Source organism: Archocentrus centrarchus, chromosome 15, assembly GCF_007364275.1.
Source record: "Archocentrus centrarchus isolate MPI-CPG fArcCen1 chromosome 15, fArcCen1, whole genome shotgun sequence".
NCBI classification, from domain to species: Eukaryota; Metazoa; Chordata; class Actinopteri; order Cichliformes; family Cichlidae; genus Archocentrus; species Archocentrus centrarchus.
The window spans coordinates 5,444,312-5,466,710 of record NC_044360.1 but is presented as its reverse complement, the minus strand read 5'-3'; the positions used below and the strand labels follow the sequence as shown (position 1 = coordinate 5,466,710).

General features: G+C 40.4%; 1 protein-coding gene across 1 annotated transcript in view; it reads left to right on the top strand.

Annotated features, from left to right (window-relative positions):
- Positions 1–9,802: 9,802 nt before the first annotated feature.
- LOC115793156 (1-phosphatidylinositol 4,5-bisphosphate phosphodiesterase beta-1-like) overlaps positions 9,803–22,399 on the top strand; it is a 38,676-nt gene continuing 26,079 nt past the window's right edge. The window contains exons 1-8 of the mRNA XM_030747995.1: positions 9,803–10,164; positions 14,619–14,696; positions 16,536–16,604; positions 19,658–19,798; positions 19,899–19,978; positions 20,125–20,178; positions 20,710–20,785; positions 21,182–21,282. Of these exons, the coding sequence (XP_030603855.1) occupies positions 10,066–10,164; positions 14,619–14,696; positions 16,536–16,604; positions 19,658–19,798; positions 19,899–19,978; positions 20,125–20,178; positions 20,710–20,785; positions 21,182–21,282 (698 nt within the window). The 5' untranslated portion in view covers positions 9,803–10,065. The remainder of the gene's footprint in view (positions 10,165–14,618; positions 14,697–16,535; positions 16,605–19,657; positions 19,799–19,898; positions 19,979–20,124; positions 20,179–20,709; positions 20,786–21,181; positions 21,283–22,399) is intronic.

The window sequence follows — 22,399 nt, the reverse complement described above, 5'->3', positions numbered from 1 at the left end:
TGGATTTGATTATTGAAGTCTGAACAAAAGAGACATATTGGTAATTCAAATATATGTGTTGAGTTAACAAACGGGAGCCCCAGCAGCATGTGGAAGAACCATGCACAGCTACAGCAGCTTGGCACCTCCTCCTCATGCTGGTCACCAGCTTGGTCACACACTGCTGTGGGATGGCATTCCATTCTTCGGCATTTGTCACAAGTCAGTCAGTGTGGTTATGCTGGACACTCTGGAATGAACAGCACGCCCAAGCTGATCCCACAAATGTTCAACGGGGTTGAGGTCAGGACTGCAGGCAGGCCATTCAATCCTCTCCACTCCCAAATTCTGGAGCTAATCTCTGATTAAACTCCACTCTGTGGGGGCGGGCCTTGTCATCTTGGAGGATAGAGTTTAGTCCCTGACTGTGGAGATATGGGATACAGAATCTCATCTTAATATCCCTCTGCACTGAGATTACCTCCAGTGATGATGAGCCTGACTGTCAGCACCTGGGGTACCAGAAGCTCAAAACAAGAGTCAGGAGCAGAATAAGCTGTTTCACATTGGCAGAGAAGATTTTCATGGGCGCAACCCACATACTCAACTCTGCTGCTCAACCAACAAATGCATTTTCCTTATAGATGTGGCTCCATTTAAGGGGGAAATAAACAGGCTTTCCAATGGTATAAGATTTATTGCCAAGAAGCATTGTTACAGTAAAGAAATAATCAACCAAACACAAATTTCCTTACTTTATTGTGCAAGGTTTATATATCTTCTCTTTTTGTTGCTGACAGTACAAAAAAGCTGATTTGACCTTTGCCAAGTCCCCTATTCAAAATTTTCAATGACCTCTGTTGATCAGTTACCTTTTAGCTGTCAGATTTTCTTTTTTTAACTACTGGATCCATATTATGTCAACGAGAGAAAATATCCCTAATTTGGACACATTGGCCTCACAGCTCTGTTTGAGAGCATAGAGGCTACACCCATCTCTTATCCAGACATTTTGTTTTTGAGGGGATGCCAGTCAGAATCAAGTCGGCTTAAAGCACTGGTTCTCAAACTGTGGGGCAGGGATGAGCCATTGAAGGTGGGGAAAACTGAAGCTAAGACGAAGGAATGAGATTTTTTTTTTATAAGGTAAGTAGAGTTCACCAATGATTTAACTAAAATTCAACTTTAATACTATTTTTATTGTTAATTGATTACAAATAAATTGCTTATTTATGTCATGTGGTGCAAAATTTTAAGAGCGTAAATAGAGGGCGGTGTTACAGGGAGAGGAAGCGCACTGGATTGTTTTATATTAAAGGAACGCTAGGAAAGTCCAAACACGTGGAGTGTGAATATTTATCTGGAAATGTAAACAGTAATTTAATGCAAGATTACAGCTGACATTTTTTTTGTTTCAGTCAGAACTTGAAACCACTCCTTCTTGATCACTGCCATTCAGGAGCATATTAGACACCACCCGTATGTAATATCTGGCCTTTTCGCTATAGCTTATCGACAACATCCCTTGATGCTTCTGACACAATGGATGATGCCATTCCTTATTCTTATCTGACCTGTGTTTGTCTAAAATTTCATGCCAGACCATGCAAAATTTGACAAGACATTTCAGTGCGGAGCGGTGGACTGAACTGCTGACATTGCCATCCATCCCTGTAGCCACTCTGCCAGCATGCACATATTTTCTTGCGGTAGCTATATTGTTTCTCTGGATCAGGTTGAGTTGAACTGAATTTAGTTTGTGGTGCTCACAGTGATAAATAGTTACATTTACAAGACAGCAGCAATGTGTTTCCCCTTATTCTGTATAATCCACAAAACATGTTGCAGTCAGTTTTATTGGCATTGTTTCTTTAGTACAAAGTTATGAACAGACCCTTTTATAATCCTTCCTAGAGAAATTTAGAGAGCATTTTCAGGGAGAAAATTGCAATTAAAAGGTTTTCGAAAGGCACTTATCAGCACTGTGAAGGCGAGGATGCTCCTGCCACAACATTCGGGTGCACTTGATTTGTCTGTGGCTGCGACAAGTAAACATGCAGGCATTTTCCAGTTGCACAGCTCCGTGGGAGTGCTGTATTTCCAATGTGTGTGCAAGCAGCTCCGGGGTGTGACTGGACACATCGTAGGCACAGACTCTGAGCTGCCAGAGGTTCTGAGCCAAACTTCACTTCAAACTTGACTGCTTATGAAACCCACTGAATCAGAGTCCTTATAGTGCTTACAGCAGGCCTACACACACACAAACCATACCAGTAAAAAATCCATATGGGTAATTTTCTCTGCACGCACACACAAACACACATGCTCCTGCACACTTACATCTTTTCTGGTCCTGAAATAGCGCTCAGCCTCCCACTCTCCCTTATATAAGCTCCCAGCACAGAGATCTGCTGGTGAAGATTGGGGTGGGCAAACGTGTGTGTGTGTGTGTGTGTGTGTGTGTGTTAATGCATCTGTCTGTTGATGTGTGTGCACATGTGCGCTTGTGTCTGTGTGAGTGCCAGTGTGTGGGCAGTAGGAGTGTCTTAAGTTGTATGTTTTTGTGCAGCGTTTATGTTTTCAGATTCCTGTTGATTATGCAGTGAGCAGCAAAGTCCAAGTAATTTATTAAAAAAAAACAAAAAAAAAACAGTTTTTCTTGGCCGGCTGTTATAAAACAGCTGAGAGGTGACACCGCTGGATCACGTCTTTTAGGGCAAGCGACGCATTCAGTCAGACGAGGTTGTATTCAAACTCTAGCATTTCATCCTCGGAGCTACCTCGGATTCAGAAGGAAAGCATTTATATACTGTAGCACTGTAATTGTCCATTGTACTGGAAAACTTCATTTAAAAGTATTACTCTGAAATATTTTTGTGACAAAGGTTTTTACAATAACTTAATTATTTTTCAATAACCTGTGAGTCAGATACAAATAACTCAATATTAGAAAATCCAGACTATAAAAACACTAAACAGTGTTTGCAGTATAGCCACTTTTTATTTATTTATTTTTTTATGTGATGCATTTTAAGCAGCTCCATTACCAGAAACTCTGAGTTGTGTGTGTTTTTAAATGGCCTTGCATTCTGTGAGCAATAGTGCCTGCTGCATTTGTGCATCAAGAAGCAAAAATGCATTTTGTGAGAGTGTGATCATACACCAATCAGCCACAAGATTATAACCACTGGCAGGTGGCATGAGTAACATTGATTATCTTGTTACAAATAGCATCTGTGAAGTGATGAAATACATTAGGAGCATCAATTTGCCTCAAAGCTGGTGTGTTGGAAGCAAGAAAAATAGGCAAAAGCAAGGATCTGAGCAGCTGTGTTGGCTACTTTACTGGATCTGAGCATCGTCAGAATGGTCAGATCAGGTCTTCCTGGTATGCAGAAGTGATCCAATGAAGGAAAACAAGTGAATCTGCAACAAAGTCATGGGGCCATGGCTCACTGATGCGCTGAAGAGCTACTCCAGCACAAATTGCTGAAACCTTTAATGCTGCTTATCATAGAAAGGTACCACAATACATGTTGAACTGTAGCCTTCTCAAGTTGTATAACTCCAGACTATTCAAAGTGCCCATGTTAGAGATATAGTATTAAATAAGGTGGAGATATGGCAATCCAAGAATCCGAAATAGAGATCTATGGGAAAATCAAGAGCCAGTCCACAGCTAAAATGGGAGCCACAAACTCAGCAGCTACTTTGTCTGGTATACCTGTTTAACTGCTTGATAACCAAATAAGGTCTGCGGATAAGTACCTCTGAATGCGCAACCCATCAAACCTTAAAGCAGACGGGCTACAGCAGCAGATCATATGGGGTACCACGCCCATCAGCTAAGAACAGGGAGCTGAGGCTACAATTCACATGGGCTCAACAAAACTGGAAGGTTGGATGAACGTTGCCTGGTCTAACAAGTCCCGATTTCTACTGCGACATTCCAAAGATGGTGTCAAAATTTGGAGTAGATAACATGAAAGCATGGATCCATCCTGCCTTGTATCAGTAGCTCACGCTGCTGGTGGTAGTATAATGTGTGTGGGGTATTTTCTTGGCACACTTTGGGCCTGTCTGTACCAAGTGAGCAGCATTTAAACACAGCAGTCTACCTCAGTATTGCTGTTGACCATGTCCATCCCTAAAAGGACCTACAATAGGCACATGGTTTGGCAGAGGATGGACTGAGGGGACCTGGTTTAACGAATCTCCTTTTTTTCTACAACATGTTGGCACCAGCATGCATGTTTACCTGGAGAAGTGGTGGCAGCACTATGAGAACAAAGCAAGCCTGTGGAGGTGGTACAGTATGAAGCTCAGAGCAATGGTCTGCTGAGAAGCATTGAAGTAGGTGTTAGTTTCAAACATAACCCCCTACTTAAGCCTGGCAGCGGTATTCCCTGATTGCAGGGGTCTATATTCAGCAGGGAAAATGCACCCTGCCAGGGTCCAGAAGTGGTTCAAAAGTAGATCGAGGGGCATGATAAACAGTTCAAGGTGATGTTCGACACCAAATTTCCTAAATCTGAATCTAATCAAGAATCCGTGGGGAACAAGTTTAGTACATGCAGGCACCAACTCCCAACTTGGAGCTTAATGGATCTGCAGCCAACATCAGAGTTGCTGTAGAAGCCATTCCTTAGGGGGTGTTATGTCACCATAAGGTGGAATGACACAATATGCAGGAGTGGGTTTTGATGCTCTGGCCTGTCATTCTAAGTGCTAATGAAAACCTGTTTAAACAGGGCTGTCCCTTTTTTAACAGACATTTTAAATTAAAACTGGGAAAAACTTCTGTTGAATAGTAATTTCATAATTAAAATGGGTCTTCGTTTTCGTGCTTGTTTTTATAACCTAATCCTCACAGACCTGTGATGTGCTTCTTGTTGCTTAAATTATAAATGCAGAAAAGAAATTCACTGGAGAACTCTGCGCCCCCAGAAATGCCACTAAAAGGCAGCACTTAACCACCGATTGCAGTCTGTGTTCACTGCACTTGCTGTATGAAAATTTAACAGGAGGATTCTGAGCTGAACCCATCCACGGCAAAAACTCAGAGTCTTGCTGTAGGAGTTCCTCAATTGCTCTTTGTCATCGCGCCATGGTGCAAAAACTTAATTGCTCTTTTGCACCAACAACCATAAAACTGCTGAGCTCCTCCCTACTGTTTACAAAGCACCAGCTACATATTGAACTATTCTTGATTTACACCTTTGGAAGTATTGATGAGTAAAGATTTAGGATTAGCATGGATTTGTAAGAGTTTGCAATCCCAATCGTGCAGGTTTGTTTCTGAAATATGTGTGTAGATTAACTTAAATCAGTCTTTAGAGTTCTAGCTAACTGCTTTATTGCCAAATTATTTATGTCAAGGGTGTCATATTAAGTGTAAAGCGCACAATCATTTTTGCATCGTTATTTTTTGTAGTGCCATGTGGATCACAATGACCCAGCCACCTGACAGCTCAGATCCATAGCGGGCCTTCTTATAATATTTCTATTTAAGCAAAATATTTGGTCACCTAAATTCTATTGAAATATAAAATAGGAAAAAATGAACGCAGCATTCGGTAACAAGCTGGATATAATTTTAGGGCCATTTAATGACAACACATGTAGATTATTTAGTTAGAGTCTAACAAACTCTCACTTCCAGGTCAAATTCAGTAGGTGAAGGCACAAAGACGGTTACACAATGCCTCTTCTGTCCTCGTATATCAGTGTTGCTTTTGATTCAGCACACAAATCTGTCGGTTCGCAGAGCTCTGTGCGTGTGTGTTCAAAAACCCTGCTTGAATATTTGATGTGAGAGAGTACAGACTTAAGATGTGTTTTCACATCTTTTCTTTTCAATATGCTTCAGTAGTTATCGAGATTAAACAGCATTCTTGGTTAAAGTTAAATATGGATTCATACGTGTAGCTCGACGTTTCAATGCGATCATGTTTTTGTTTTTCAGCCAAGCTCATCTTGAGCAAAATGCTAATTTTGTGTATTTACAGATAAATATTTACAGATAAATTTGGCTCTGGCGCTGGTGAACAGTATCACACAGTATCATGGCAACATGAGTCTCTGCACGTGTCTTTTCATGCACTAACGTGTCTGTGTGTAGGAGGCTGCAAAGCTGGGAAAGTGGGTCCTGAAACAGCACGTATCATGAGTGTGTAAGACCCTGTGGAGGTTACAGGGTCACACTACTGCTTTGCAATAAGCTCTATGTTTTTGTGACTCATGTAAGTGGACATATGGAAGTCAAGATTTTCATATATGCAAGTACACAGGCAGGTGCATGTGTTAAGGTAAACAGCAATGTGGCTGGTTAGCAGTGTTCCCTGTCTTGTTGTCTTAAGTCCAGGCCATTAATGACACTTGAAGATACTACAGTCTTAAAATTTGAATGTTGTTATTGTTAAACTGATATTTTTCTGGTGCGCATCATAAAACTACAAATGAGCAACATTTTCACATAAGGGTTAACAGATTATATATACAGACTGTATATAAAGGATGGATGTAGCTACCCTGCCATCACCCATACAGTAGATTTGCAAAGTCCTGCCTAGAAGCATCAGGCTGAACATTTCAGCCATCACATGCTGCGTGCTTTGAAACCAGATATTACAAATAAGGCTTGGATCTGACTGAAAATCTAAAGAACACAAAACATTTATATGGAAGTGACTTGTCAATAACAAGGCAGGTCGACCCTGTTTTATACTTATTTTTGCTCTAATGGGGACCGCAGTTCACAGACCCAAAGCTAGTGACTGAGACCATAAACTCATGAGGAAAGTTTTTACTGAGGTCATAAAGTACGGGAGAAATACAGTTATTTTCACACAGATTTACATATACAATGCAACCAAAGGAGTTGCCCCCTGCTGGCCATTAGAAATTAGTGCAGGTTTAAGGTACATTGTTGGCGTTTCTTTACTCTCTTTGTGGAAGCTAAGCCATGTTTTAGATACAATCTTCATATATAATACACTGTGTACTGAAGCTATTCTGAATGCTTTTTTGCTCATTGGTTAATTTTCAGATATTACTGATTCACATTTCAAAACAAATAAAGCTATAGCCATCGTTTATATACAGTCTATAGGATTAACCATCCAGCCATCCATTCTCTTCCGCTTATCCTTTGCAGGGTCACGGGGTTGGGGGGTGGGGGTTGCGGGGATGTGGGGTGGGGGATTGGAGCCTATCCCAGCTATAAAAAGGGGCTTAACCAATTGATCAAAACATATTCAGATACATGGTATTTAACCATGAAGAATTTGTTGTTTAATTTTTCTTTCATTTATCCAATCTCCATATGGGAGATTCCTGGTTCCAAACTAATATAGCCAATTTTTTTTTTTTTTTAATTTGTTCTATGATACAAATTACAGCAAAATCTGTCTCCAGAACATTAAGTTAAATAATTTTGAATATAAGATCTTTGTAAGTCCTAAGGCATCAGGGAAAATCATTATTTTCTTTTTCTTTTGTTTTCTGTTTGTTTGTATTTTTTTCCTAAAATGGGCGAGCCATCCTCACTGTATGTGACTACTTATTACAAAAATGGTTCCAACAGCTCACTGTGTGAATAGTTATTTGTTTCATCCCTGCAAAGACAGATAAATGTGTGAGCTCACCTTTTTGTGCCACTGCTGTCCCTGTGAAATCACTGAAGATGCATTTTTATGAGCATTTTATTGTATTTATGTATCTCTTTTGTCTGCCGCTCTGTAAGCACTTAGCGACATGTTTTACTGAGATTGCTTTTCAGAAGACAGAACTGGATTTAGATCTGCCGCTTATTGTTAAACACAGCACGCAGGAGCAGATATTGCAGACATTCACAAGGTTATGTCCTTAAATGTCCTTATAGGCCTCTTGTTCCACTGAATGATTACACTCCTGCTGACACTCCAGTAATTATTTATTTTTTTTGACTTGTCATTACACCAAACCTGCCAATTTCAGATTTTACATTTTAGAGGGAGGAACACATTGTCAGTAATTTGTGCTTGTTTGTCCTCAATTGTTTGTTTTTTTTTCTTAATATCATCCAATATTCAGTTATTCAACGTTCACCATCTCGCCCACTCTCTTTCTTCCTCTGTTATAATTAGCAGCATTTGTAAACATAAAAATCACAGCCATAAAAACACACACAAAAAAAAACAATTCTGTGTATTTTGGCTATGTGGAAACTCCTGCACATACTTTTGCTGTTGGACTGATTTGGCCAATACCCTATTGTCTCAGTTAAGGAAAATCTATATTCTACAGCATATTGTGATATGACATTGTGCTTTTTCCAGCTATGTGACAGCAGCTTGGGGATTTCTGTTTTTTCCTTTTACCATCACAGTTTCCCTGAACACAAAGGCATCTTAATATAGCAGGAGAAAACACAAAACTTGGTTTTAGTCCAACACCAAATAATTCCAGGCCCAGAATTAACATTATTTATATTTTTATTACATAAAGGACAGCCACATATGGTTAATTATAAGGTGTCTGTATCATTAATTGGAGATTTATCATTACATTTCCATTTCCATCCACTGATGAATTAAAACTGAAGTATTTAGTTCCTATTCTGTAAATTACATTGGGATTTTCTTGTTTAAGCCAAAGACTGTATATAAAAGATGAGCATAGGGACCATGATGACACCCACTGCTTTATGACCTCTCATAGCAAACTATTTTATTTGTCAGATATTTGCATTAAAAATTCTCCTAAAGAAACCAGCGCCTCAAAATTCAGTAACTCCTACCAGCTGAGGTGAAGCTTAACAGACAGCTGCTGGCTACCTGCAGCCAAGAGTGTCGGCATCCACCTGCGACTCAAAGTAGCCACATACCGATAACTGTAACTGAACAAAATTTAAACAGCATTTTTTTTTTTAAAATGAGGAAAAACAGGCTACAAACATGCGGACTCATTTTTGGGGACAGAATTAAGTGTTTTTATTAGCGTTTACTGTCTGGCCTTCCAAAGCTAATATGATCTTTGTGCACAGTCTCATAACAGCAGGAGAGAAGCAAAGCATGCATACATTACAAATTATGTTTATGCTTATTGACACTATTATCAGTACTTCACCAAATGTTAATCAAACTCTGAAGACTCCATCGAACACCGGTGCTAAGTGAAAGCTTCATGGCCCAGCATCAGCACCAAACCTTACTGATGCTCAGCAGAACCGAATCCCTGCAGTGTAGTTTCAGAGTAGAGGCTGTTACATTAGATTAATGTCTGTGGTATAGGAGCCACATAACATAGCTGTTAATACAGTGAGAATTCAAAACTGGCCTCATTTGACCATAATCCTGGTTTGGTTTGATTCACCCTCCACTAAAACGCCCACTCTCTTTTCCTTTTCTCCCTCCAGCTCTTTATTCTCTCTCCTCTTCTTTCTCCCTCCTTTCTCTTCTTCTCTTCTCATTTCTCTCCATCTCTCCCACTCTCTTCTTTCTCTCTCGCTCACCCTGTCGCTCCTGGTCTCCCTCTCTTATCCCTCCCCCATCTGTGGGAAGCTGCCGTTGTGCGCATGTCGCCGATGAGTCAATTTGTGGAGGGCAGTGCATGCACACACACATACACACACACACACTTTCTCTCTCTCTCACACACACACACACACACACACACACACACACACACACACACACACACGTATCCTGTCTCCCACGAAGGCATCTGTTTCAGTCTGTCTCTCTGTGAGATGCAGCACCAACAGAGAGAGGGGGAGACAAGAAGAGGGAGGGAGAAAGAAAAGAGGAGGGAAGAATAAGAAAACAGAGGTGTGAGAACAGAGACAGAGCAGAAAGGAAGGTGAAAGAGAAGAAGGACTCAAAATTTAAAAAAAGAAAAGAGTGAACAAAGAGAAAGCAAAGACAAGAGACCAAATATAGGACTCTTCTTCAGAAGAGGAGAGGATGCTGCTGCAGCCGAGCATCTATGTCTGACTTCTGAGGAGTTCTCAGCCTGGACATGACTGAGATGCAGCATCCCTGCATCTGAGCATCTCTAGTTTGTGCGTGTGAGAGAGAAAGTGAGGGTTAATGTGTGTGTGAAGCCATGGCGAGTGCTCAGCCGGGGGTCCATGCGCTGAAACTCCAGCCTCCTTCCGTCTCTCACACGCTGAGGAACGGAAGCAACTTCATTAAATGGGATGAGGTAAGGACACTGATTTTCCTCAAGTGCAAACAAATTATTTGATTTAATTGTACTACTTTAAAAATAAAATTAAGGACGGTAAGAAAAAAAATCACTGAATTTAAACTATTTGAATTCATTTGGAGAGCGAGAAATTGAGGAGGAAGAGGAGGAAATGTGCCATGATGTCAGATGTGTTTACTATTCATTTGCTGATTGAGCTTTGGCAGTAAGTACCTGTGGATTAGACAGCAGCGCAGCAGATATGTTTGTGTGTGTGTGTGTGTGTGTGTGTGTGTGTGTGTGTGTGTGTGTGTGTGTGTGTGTGTGTGTGTGTGTGTGTGTGTGTGTGTGCCTGCGTGCGTGTGTGTGTGTGTGTGTGTGTGTGTGTGTGTGTGAGATCAGCTTCTTGGCACCTGTTGGTATCCACTAGTCTGCAGTTACTGTGTGTGTGTTTAAAGTCCTCACATACTTACTCCTGTGCCCTTCAAGAGCGCAGTCAAACACGAGGTATTTGCAGAGTGTGTGTGTGTGTGTGTGTGTGTGTGTGTGTGTGTGTGTGTGTGTGTGTGTGTGTGTGTGTGTGTGTGTGTGTGTGTGTGTGTGTGTGTGTTGGTATGCTGAAGTACAGAGGGCTGACAATGAGGAGGAAAGGGAAAAAAATGCTGTCCCGTTTCCATGGTAACTGGCATGGTTACCATCACCTAAACAGATCAGATGGGTGTGTGTGTGTGTGTGTGTGTGTGTGATCACTGAGCTGTATAATATCATGAATCCTACTTATGGGGAACTGCTTAAGAACTAATCCAATGCAGAGCTGAGTCCATTCATAATGGCTGAAAGTAGTGTGTGTGTGCATGTGTGTGTTGTGATATTTGAATCTTTCCAGCATGTAGAGCCGGGCTTTATGAAAAATAGAATTGGTTGCTATGGCAACAGGTGACAACCAGGGAGCTAGTTAACCAGCTTCTGAGCTTCTTCTTCTGGTTTTTTACTCTTCTGAATGCAGGCTGTGTTAACGCTTTCAAGAAAACAGAAATCCTGCAAAAGAATGCAAAGAACTTTATAATTACGGGCATCTAATATTTAGAGGATTGCGCTAAATCTGGTCCCATACCTTCTCAGAAACAGGGATAGAGTAAAAGTCCCTCCTAAGGGCTAAAATATGTCCTTTTGAGAACCAAATAGGCGCATTCATTACAGCAGTAAGAGGTATATATTTGCTTTATGGTGCAGTTTATGTACAGTCAATTTAAAAAAAAGAAATAATCTTGAATTTTAAGGTTTTGCTGTAATAAAAGCATTTTATTCTGTCCCTCTGTAGTATATAAGTAGCATAATAACGCGGAGGTCAGTGTTTCCACATGTAAAGTAGATGTTGAAGCGTGACCGATAAACCTTTGAGTGATCAGTAAGAATTGAAAAGCACTACAAACGCCAGTCATTTCCCAAGCATGAAGGATTAATTATTTAAATTAACATGTACCCCTGTACCCAATTTTTTTGCACCATTAAACTAAGGTGCAAACTGTTACCTGAGATTGAAGACATGGTACAATGGCTGTACCTAGACGGGTACCCCTCCTTTCACCCTCTGACAGCTGGCGTAGTCCAGCTTAAATCTTAAATTCTTAAGATTTCTTCCTTCTAATAAGGCAGTCGCTCCCAAGCGATTGTTTCGTAGTGGGCTTTTGGTCACCAGTGGACATCCCAGGCTCTTTTTGCACTGGTAATCCTGAGATATATTTCACACCTTTTCATATTATTTTTTTTTTTTTTTTTTATTTCAGTGTTCAATGTGTAATCAACAGCTGCACTATTGTCTTTTAACCTTGTTCTATTTTTATTGTGATTTCATTCAGGAAATCTGAATATCAGTCATCAGTGTCCTGAGCTCCTATTTTTATTGATTTCAGTGGCTTTCCTCAAACATGAGATTTGTTTATTTCAGTAGCCTGCACCCTTTTGCGTTGCTCACGGGTATATTGCCAATAATGGCTACAAGTTGCCAAAGTACATTAACCTTCCCAGTCTGTTCTCCCTGGGGCACCATTCAAGGCTGGCGTGTGTCACTCATTCATGCACAAATGAGCCAACAATGCTAAGAGCTGCTGTTGTCCAGCGAGTGTGTTTTACCCATGATGTTTTCTTAACCCTGACCATATACAGCATTTCTGCCAGCGTGTATTATCAACGCACTGCACCAATGCATCAAACATTTTTTGTTATTTTGATTTAACAAAACTGGGGTTAGGTTAATTGGCTACACTAAATTGCCCATAGGTGTGAATGAGAGCGTGAATGTGCGTGTGAAAGGTTGTTTGTCTCTCTGTGTTGGCCCTGCAACAGGCTGCCGACCTGTTCAGGGTGTACCCCGCCTCTCGCCCTATGACAGCTGGATAGGCTCCAGCCCCCCCGCGACCCTGAACAGGCTGAGCGGAAGCGAATGGATGGATGGATGGATGATTTAACAAAAGTTAAATTTGCTAATGAATCTGATTAGACTGCTGTTTTGTTTTGTTTTGTTTTGTTTTTTACACATTAACAAAACCTTGATTTAAAATATCAAGGTTTATTATTATGTTGATTTAAAGGTGATATCCATCCAAATGTGTCCAACAATTGATGGCTAAAGGTGAAGGATGCAAAAGATTCATGCTGGAAGTGGGAAACTGTCTGTTTCACACCTCTCTCCTCCTGTGCTGCACATAGTTAACACTGCTGTCGTGTTTGAGTCACCAATCAATTAGCGTTTAGCTTAGGAGCCGGTGGACACCGCTACACTATTTGAGTGTGACATTAAATTGTATTGGAACAGCTCATACCGACGCCTAAAGCAGGATCGTTACCAAATCCATGTCAAGGTACCTACAACAAAGGATGCAGCGCGCATAGCAGGCAGGCATCTGATAAAATATAGCTTTAATAACCGCAGGACGAGAAGGCACTGACATGCCATAGTGTCTGGTTGTGTGTTTGTGTGTGTGGGTGTGTGTGTGCCCTTTTTGGAAGATTCAGTCTGCAAGGATGACGGGAAGAAAAGACTTGAAAGTGAAGGAAAAAAATGGTCCCAGTCTGTGCTGGTCTATCATAGTATGGAAACAAAGCCTGCAAGCTAGTTTAGGCAGGCAAGTTGAGCTGCGCTGTATCACTCGGCTCACATCATACATCAAACACACCCTTCCAATTTGGTGATCTATTTAAGCTGCAACATTTCCCATCTCTCCCTCTGACATGTTGACATCTCTGTGGAGAATAAAGGCTTAACCAGAAACCAGCTGATTTATAACTATAACCTTTAACGGTATATATTTATTATAAACTCCCTAGCCTTCAGCAGTTCTTTGAATTTCCTAATACTGAAGTTTGGAACCATGTGAAATGTACTATCAATGTGATACAGTGTCTAAAACCTTTTGCTTGGATTGTCTTGATCAAGTCGCACCTTCCCAGGTGCAAAAGCTGCAAGGCAAAACACCTTCATAAAGAAGTCTTAAGTGTGCTTCATCACCTTTCAGATTTCAGCTTTAACCTTTGATGCAGTGCTGTATTTTTCAGCATCACTAATTTTGGGCAATATTTTGACTTATTTTGCAGTTGGTTTGTGAAACCCTTATTTTTAACTGCATTATTGATTCTGTACAGCTTAAGTTGCTGAATTCAAGTCATGTTTGATCTGTCACATCAGACCGTTTCAACCTTTTTGTTTGGTTTATGGGAAAATTTCAACTGTAAAAAGGTTGCATCAGTACCTGTAATAAAGTCACTCCAATACGATCTTTGTCACATTAAACTTCTATAAAACTGTATAAACTCAAAGCTTTACAAAGTCACAAATTTTTGGATTCCCTTGAATGTCTTCAGTATCTTCAATCATGACATCGATATTTATCAAATAATTTTGGGATTCAAACAGCTTAACCCCATTTAGAAAATACTCAAAATTAAAAGAGAACATCTTGTCTGCCCATTCAATACCAGATATCTGTGCCAGGCTTCAGAGTATTTTATTTTTAACCAGTAATTAGCCACACAAACCAGTCCTCTGTAACACCTGCTGTGTATAAAATGCTACGACTTTTTCAAACGCTAAAACATCAGAGGCTCTGTCTGATTCCACCTGGAGCCAATTAGGAACTGTCATGGTGGGTTAATATGGATAGATAGTGTTATGACAGCTGAAAAGAACTTCAGTCTGTAACATGAAAACAAAATCACTTAGTGTTGCCTGTTTAAGAGGTCACTCTGTAGTGAGTAGTAAAGTGAGATTCTGGACACTTACAGTATGAATCATTATCTGTTCGTGCCACTGCAGACGGTGTATTCTTGCAAAATTTTATTAAACCAACAAGTAGAAAGCCCTATGGACACTACTGCGATTATTTGATGCATAAATGGTTAACTGCTCAGTTTTGTGATGATTTTATTGTATTGTTTTGATTGTTTTCACTCTCCCCACCTGCTTTTCTCCCCAGGATTTGTCCACTGTCACCCCAGTGACCCTGCATGTGGATCCACATGGATTTTACCTCTACTGGACCGACCAAAACAAGGTTAAGCCCCCATATACACAAACATATCAACTGTCTTAGATATTACACTCTTAGACAGGTTCTAGATTTATTAAATGATGGGGAACAAATTTAGCTGGATCCTTGAAAAATGTGACATAAATTGATTTGGTTCAAATTTGACTCATCAATATTCACATCTAAGTATTTCATTAATTAAAACTGGAACTTTTTCAGACTTGATTGTGAGTCAAAGATGAATCATTAAATGTTTCATTACCTTCTTATTTTATGCACTCTTGCCTAAATTAATTTACTAATTAATTAATTAATTCTCAATCTTGAATTTGATTAAATATTTTCTGAATAATTTTCCCTTTTGTGCACAAATAAAGTGCTATTTTTTATCTTGTGAGAATAATTTGTTTATCTTGTACACACAACAATACAAGCAATATTTGCTGCAGGATAACAGTTAAGCTGTTAGTCTGAATCTATTGTATTTATGCTATGCTACATTATGCTGTGCTAAGCTATGTTGTGCTGTGAGATGATGCTAACGCATCATAGTGAGTTGCTTAGAAATACTTTCATATACAGTAGATACAGAGAGAGATATAGATACAGAAGGAAAGCAGTGGTTTGAGATCATAACGCAACCAAAGTTATTGCAACTATCGGTAATGAATTTACAATCTTGTTGCCTTTGAACTGGGGCCAGGTTTATGGGACACTCGTCATCAGTTGCTGTGTTCAAAGCAACTTTGGTGTGTGAAGACGGCAGTAAAACGGCAATTAGATTGAGTCAGTCTAATATCAATTTGCAATCTTGGAATATAATCAGAATACAACCAGTTTGGCAACCAGCTGAGTGAAGTCCCGTACTACAAAGACACGAGTCGCCAATAAATTGCGTTCATCAGCGCAGATTGACTTTGGCCGACTTAGGCAACATGTTGGCAAACTGTCTGAGGTCCTGATTACAGAAGAACATTTTCAGTGGAAACGGTGTCGTTTTAATGTATTCTTTTTCAAAAAGTAACTTGTTCAGACAGAAACGTATGGTAATGGTAGGTGTCGCAACCATAGTGCGCATGTACCAGTGCCCCCGTTTTCAAAAAGTTTACACAAAAATGCTCCACACTGGAACCCGTTTTCAAAAAGTATCGTTTTCGCGCTATTCTTGTGTAAACGGGAGGTCGAACGCATCAAACCTTTAATGTTTTCATCTGAAAACGTTCTCATGTAAACGAGGCCTGAGAGTGACTGGGATCAATCCGAGTTAGACTGCGATTGTTTGGAGACAGATTGCTTCCCACCAGGCAACCTGTACAAACTTGTTTTCTACAGTATGTTATAGCAGGCTAGTCTTTCATGCAGGATAGTCAGGTTAAGAGATCCAGTTTCATAGATATGGTTTTCTAATGATTGACCATTGAGTGCTTAATTGTCTTCACAGACAATCGTAAGTATTACAGGAAAATTAGAAAATAATAAAATAATAGTTTTCTGTTTTTTTATATGCTAATCAGCATGCGTAGTGCTGTTACAGTAATGTATTCATAAACTAGAACTGTAGAGATATAATATACAATGAAACTTTGGAGGAATACCTTTTCAAAGGTATTTTCAAAAGCAAGCATAAAGATAGCGTGTCATTGCACATACACACATACACACACTTTCTCTCCAGGTGAACTTAAATCCTTAACAGGAAACAGGAGGAAGCCTTTAGCTCCCAGATAACAGCTGTCTGTGTGTGTGTGTGTGTGTGTGTGTGTGTGTGTGTGTGTGTGTGTGTGTGTGTGTGTGTGTGTGTGTGTGTGTGTGTGTGTGTGTGTGTGTGTGTGTGTGATATTTGTGTGGGTGTGTTTTCATTAGGACTCAGAACTGTTGGACCTGACCCTGGTAAAAGATGTCAGAACAGGCAGAAGCACAAAAACACCCAAGGTACCGTCATCTCTCTGCCTCCATTCACCTCTACTTGACCCCGCGTGTGTGAAATGCATACTGTGTCCTTCCTGCACTGCAATTTTAAGTCCACCTACAACATCTCTGTGGCTAGTGACCTCTCACCCAACGGTTGCTTCTCTTATGCAGCAGAACATGATGTTTTATTCATTAAGTTTTTAATATTTGATTTTATGTTTGCTGTATCACTTGTAGCTGACATTATAGCATTTGTGCTTTTATAATGAGTTCACATTTTTCAGCATCTGTTTTTTGCCTCGTCTACTATGAGAGTTTTTAAAATTTTATTTCTCTTAACCCACTATCTATCATTTTATATTTATTTCTTTGCTTCCTACTTCTATAGAAGGCTTGTCCTCTACCCCTGCTTTTACTTTGTCATCCTAAAAATGATGTGTCTCCATGTGAGTAGGGAATTTAACTGGATATATATATATATGTATATATATAACAGGATATATATATATATATATATATTAGGGGTGGGATTTTAACGCGTTAATTTCGATTAATTAATTACGGGGAAATTAATGAATTAAAATTTTTAACGCATTTTAATCGCACTTTGCACCATGGAACGTTTCTCAGTGCACAAGTTCCCGGCATACAGATTATATAGACGCACAATGTCCAAATTCAGGGGCCGCATCCTTCGAAGGACCCGGCCCACGTCCTTCGCAGCCCAGGAAGACCGCAAAGTTTGGAGGTCTGTAGCAATAGACTCTGTAGAAAGTTGGCGACCTTTGAACATTAATCGCCTCAGCATCTGCTGACCCTGCTCTGTGATTTTGCATGGCCTACCACTTTGCGGCCGAGTTGCTGTCATTCAAAGATGTGCAACTGATATTCATACGTCCATTCGTCTGTCTGCCCATCTGTCTATCCAGGTGCCTGTCCATGAGGTTTTACCTTTCTGGTTTATAGATTCCAAAATCACAAGGAGTTGATTCATGAAATTTGGCATATGTGTTCATTACCCTTCAAAGATGTGCAACACAACAATCATATTCCTGGATGTTTAGTACCCTTTGTACACTTTGGCTGCATTTATCTGAAGTGGAGAGTAAACAATACAGGACTTCAGGCTGCTAATGCTATGATAATATATGCTAATGATGAAGCCTCTTTCTCATTCCTGATTGGCTTAGCCTAATCATGTGATCATATTGTGCTGTGTGATTGGCTAAACCTGCTTGACAAAATGGAGAATGTGGGGATTTCCCATATTTAGCAAGTGACCTTGGTTCATTGCACAGTTGGCGATAGTGAGAAACCAGGGGAATCCCAAATTTCCAGGTAAAGAGCCAGTCTATTTATAGTAACATCAGTTCTAGGCCACAGTCTGTGTTGCCAACTTCTGATTGGCTGTGCATTGTCTAACATGTTGGTCAGGGATGACTCATGACTATAAATAGTACAGACTATGACTCATCATTGAGCAATATTAATGCCATACCTACTGCTCAGCAATTGCCTTATGATTATAGTGATGTTATGCATAAGCCATTGATATAAGCAGATTAGTGTGGGTGCATTATGTAGTAATATTCCTGGATACACATGAGGATAATATGATGTGAATACCTTGCAAGTATGCATTATGTCTGTCTTGTTGTTATAGATTATATAAATAGAAATACATTACGTAGTATACACCCCTGTATACGACTGTAGTATGTACTTTCTCTAATTTGTTTACCATGGAAATTTTTGGCATGCGATCTAAGATGTGGTTACTAGAAAGTATTTGTAGAAATGTTAAAGATAATCCCATAATATTAATCTCTTACATTTAATGAGTATTGCTAATATTGAAAACATATTTTTGCTCGAATATGTATTATATCTTTACTAACCCAGGGGTACAGTATTTGGATAAAAGTGTAGGGCAAGTAGTTTTGAAGAAGGTAATAAGATGTCTTCTATGGGGCTATAATGTTGTCCTGATTTCTACATTGATTTTATATTTTCATTAATCACGGGAGGATATCCCCATCAGTTATTGATCTTGTTTTCAGTCCAGGCATTGTACCTGACCATTTCTCAGAGGTTGCCAATATGTATGGAGGAAGTCAGGAGAGAGAGTGACAACAGTGAGTGTCTGCAGCCATCTGTTTGGCCATCATGGTTCAAGGCTGCACTTCAGCACCAAACCATGATGAAGATTTTGTCAAAACTGATGGAATTACAAACACTGAAAAGTGAAAAATCAGATTTTGATCCACCATGCAGAAAGCATCTGATTGGGAACAGCTTCATTTTTCAGCAAGATCCCAAAAACACAGCCAATGCAGTCAAAGGATACCCACCTAGAAACACACACAATGGAACACTATCAGTAGGATTGGCCTCTCCAGAGCCCGAATCTCAACATTATTGAAGCAGTGTGTATCATCTTTAATGGAACAAAAGCCTGGAGAATTATTCCTGAAGACTACATAAAGGCTAGTCTAAGAGAATTCAGGCTTTGCTGAAGAACAAAGGTGGTTATTGATGTTCAGCCTTGTTAGAATTGCACAGACTCTGTTGTTGCTGTATTTCCATTTATGTTTGCACAAGTTTCAGTAAGTTGCTTCACCTATTTCCCATTTTCCTAGCAAAATATAAAGAAATGAGAGGGGACTCCAGTTTTTTGTACAGTACTGTATATTTACAGTGATGCATTAAGGATGATAATACTGTCTTCAGCTAGAAAAATGGGAGAAAATTTGTAGCCCCTTTTGACATTAAATTATTTTTTATTTCAGTTGTTTTCTGTTTTTTCACCACAACCCGTTTCTTCGTTTAATCAGCTGATTGACTGTCATGTTCAACCTTCACTCTCTTTCCACCACAATACATGTAACACACTGTGTGTTACAAATAACATGCCACACTGGGCATAAATAGAAGCAAATAAACTGCCTCCAACGGTCTCAGCCGTCCTCACATCCCTCCAGCTCCCCTCGCTTTCATCTGTCTCCTCCCTACAGTACAGGCCTCCCTTGTGGCTCTGATTCTGCTGACAGCTTTCACTCTGTGTCGTCCAATAGGAGGCTAAGCTGCGGGAGCTGCTCGATGTGGGAAACCTGGTTGGTAGGCTGGAGAACCGCATGGTTACCGTGGTTACGGCTTCAGACCTCGTAAACGTCAACCAGCTTAACTTCATCGCTTCACAGGAGGACGAAGCCAAGGTGCTGAGCTCATTACAGTGACTGTGACCATGACTAATTGTGATGATAATGATGATGCAGCGTGTGCGACTGTGTCTTTGTGTTATTTTTTTTTTTGTAGGTGTGGTGTGAGGAACTGTTTTCTCTGTCTTCCAACCTGCTGAGCCACAATCTCAACAGAGACCAGAGTCTGCTGAAAGCGTGAGTACGCACACATTCATCACTGCACACACTTGTTTGTTTTATTAAACAGTTCGTGCCTTAAAGGGAAGCACAGGTGGGAAGCTAAGGCTGCCCTTAAACTTCACCCTTTGAAACTCACACCTTCTCTACTTTCTCTGTTTCAGGTACGTCAGGTTAACTCTTCAGCCGAATGCGGAGGGGAGAATTCCTGTCAAGAAGTGAGTTCCCTATGATTATTAGATCCCCAAGACTCTGTGGCTCTGCCTGAGTGTTAACTTTGAGGCACATGTTACAGTATATGGTTGAGAACGTGAGGAATTAGCCTGAAGAAATCTTCAGAGACATGCACAAACTTTAACTTTGCTCTTTCCTGTCCCTTGCTTCCAAAAATAAACTTAATTCCATGTGCACTTGGGGAAGCGAAAACAGGGACAGGATTCATGAAGGTGCTTAATTCAGCACTGACCTGGTAATCAACCACTGCCAGAGCATGAGATGGATAATACAGCTATGACAGGAAGCTGTATTTTAGAAGCAAACCGAGAGCAGAATTAAGGTCAGCTGATATCCTAGAAGCTGAGGGAGCAGAGTTTTAAGAAAGCCCCAACGGGTTGACAGGTTGCACAGCTGAAGGATGGGGTTTGAGGGATGAGGGTGAGATTTGTGATGAAGGTAGAAGAGTTGTGTTCGAGGATTAACACAGTAACAGTAATGAGCCGATAATATTGTGACGCAATTGTCTGTTGCAGTATTGTTCGGCTGTTTTCATCGGACAGAAAAAGAGTCGAGAATGCCCTGGAGAGCTGCAAACTGCCCTACGGAAGGGTAAATACTTCAGTTACAAGTGGCAGACACGCATGAAAAGCTGTTCCTTTTTAGGGATATCTATATATATATTAGACTCACAAAGATTTTCCTTCTTTTGTCTCGGTTCTCTGTTTGCCGTTGAAGCTTTTGTCTGTTGGTTTTGTCCAGAATGACTCACGGTGCATGGATGGGTGAAATAAGCTCAGATATCTGGGTCATCAACTTTTCAAGCAGCTCATTCTAATTCAAAACAGAGTCATGTTGATTCACATGAATCACACATTAAATATTCCTGTGAGCACAGAAAGAAGGAGATATGTTGGAGAAAAAGTAGCATTTCAAAAAAGGGTTTTAAACTTTGTTTGCAGTTAAGCATTGTCGATCATTAATGTCCATGTTCTCTACATTTGACAGGGGGACAGTATCAAACTGGAAGACTTTACACTTGAAATTTACCGAAACTTCTTGGACAGTCTGTGTCCTCGCCCTGAGCTCACAAACATCTTCAAACTGCAGTAAGTAAACAGAAAATAACTTCACTTGTACTTTTCCTGCAGCCACTGACCTCTAATCAGCTAAAAGACTTATTAAAGATGAAGAAGCTACTCTAAAAAATGAAAAGTTGCTATTTGCTCCAGGCCAATTTTTCTGATATCAGAAAACTATGAATAATAATTCATCTTCTGTCCCAAGCGTACAGACAGAGAAGGATTAAAGAAACTGGCTGTATCTTTAGCTTTGCAGCATTAATTACATTCTGAAAACTGATATTCAAAATATTCAGGATAAGGTCACCAGTTTACCTGACAAGGAGGCTCCACAGATTTAGTCACCTCTGCCAAGGATGCTATGTGGTTGAACTGGATTGTGTACTGGATCAGAGCCTGATCCTGGAATTTTTGGAATATAATTATGCCAGTCGGCGACGTTCTGGCAACCTTCAGAAAAATGTGTATTCCTCAACCAGTTGGTGGTCGGTTGCTGGAGGCTTCGGACTGCTGCCAGGTTGTCATGATCCTGGGCCGGTGGCCCAGTGCTTTGTGTTCTTTTGGTTATGTTTGGTTATCTCTGATTATGTATGTTTGGTTTCTCTCATGTGGGTCTTCAGTGGGTTATGGGTTTGTGCTTAGTCTGCATTATGTCTTTGTTTACTTCCTGTTTTAGTTTGATAGTTTAGTACTCCCTGTGTGTCCTGTCTAGTTGTCTTCCCTTGTTGATTAGGTAGATTCTGTTCACCTGTGCCCTGTGTTCCCCAGCTGTTTCTTGTTACCCACCATTGCCTTCTGTATGTATTTAAGCCCCTGGGTTTGCTTTGTTCTTTGTCGCGTCATTGATGGTTGTTCTCTGCTGTCCTGCATGTACGTCTGTTTGCTCAAGTCAAGTCTAGTTAGTTTCACGTCTCTCCGTTAAGTGTATGCCAGGGAGAGCTCATGTTAATGTCTGTCAGATTGGGGTAAATAAAGCGAGTGAATGAATTACACCTGTCCCGAGTCTGCTATTTGGGGTCCTCCTTCCTGCCTGCACGGCGGCCTGCCATGACAGAATGACGCGACCACGAATGGACCCCGCAGACTCCGACCCCTACAGTGGCACTCGCCTGGCGCTGGGGGGACCTGCTTTTTGGAACGGTCC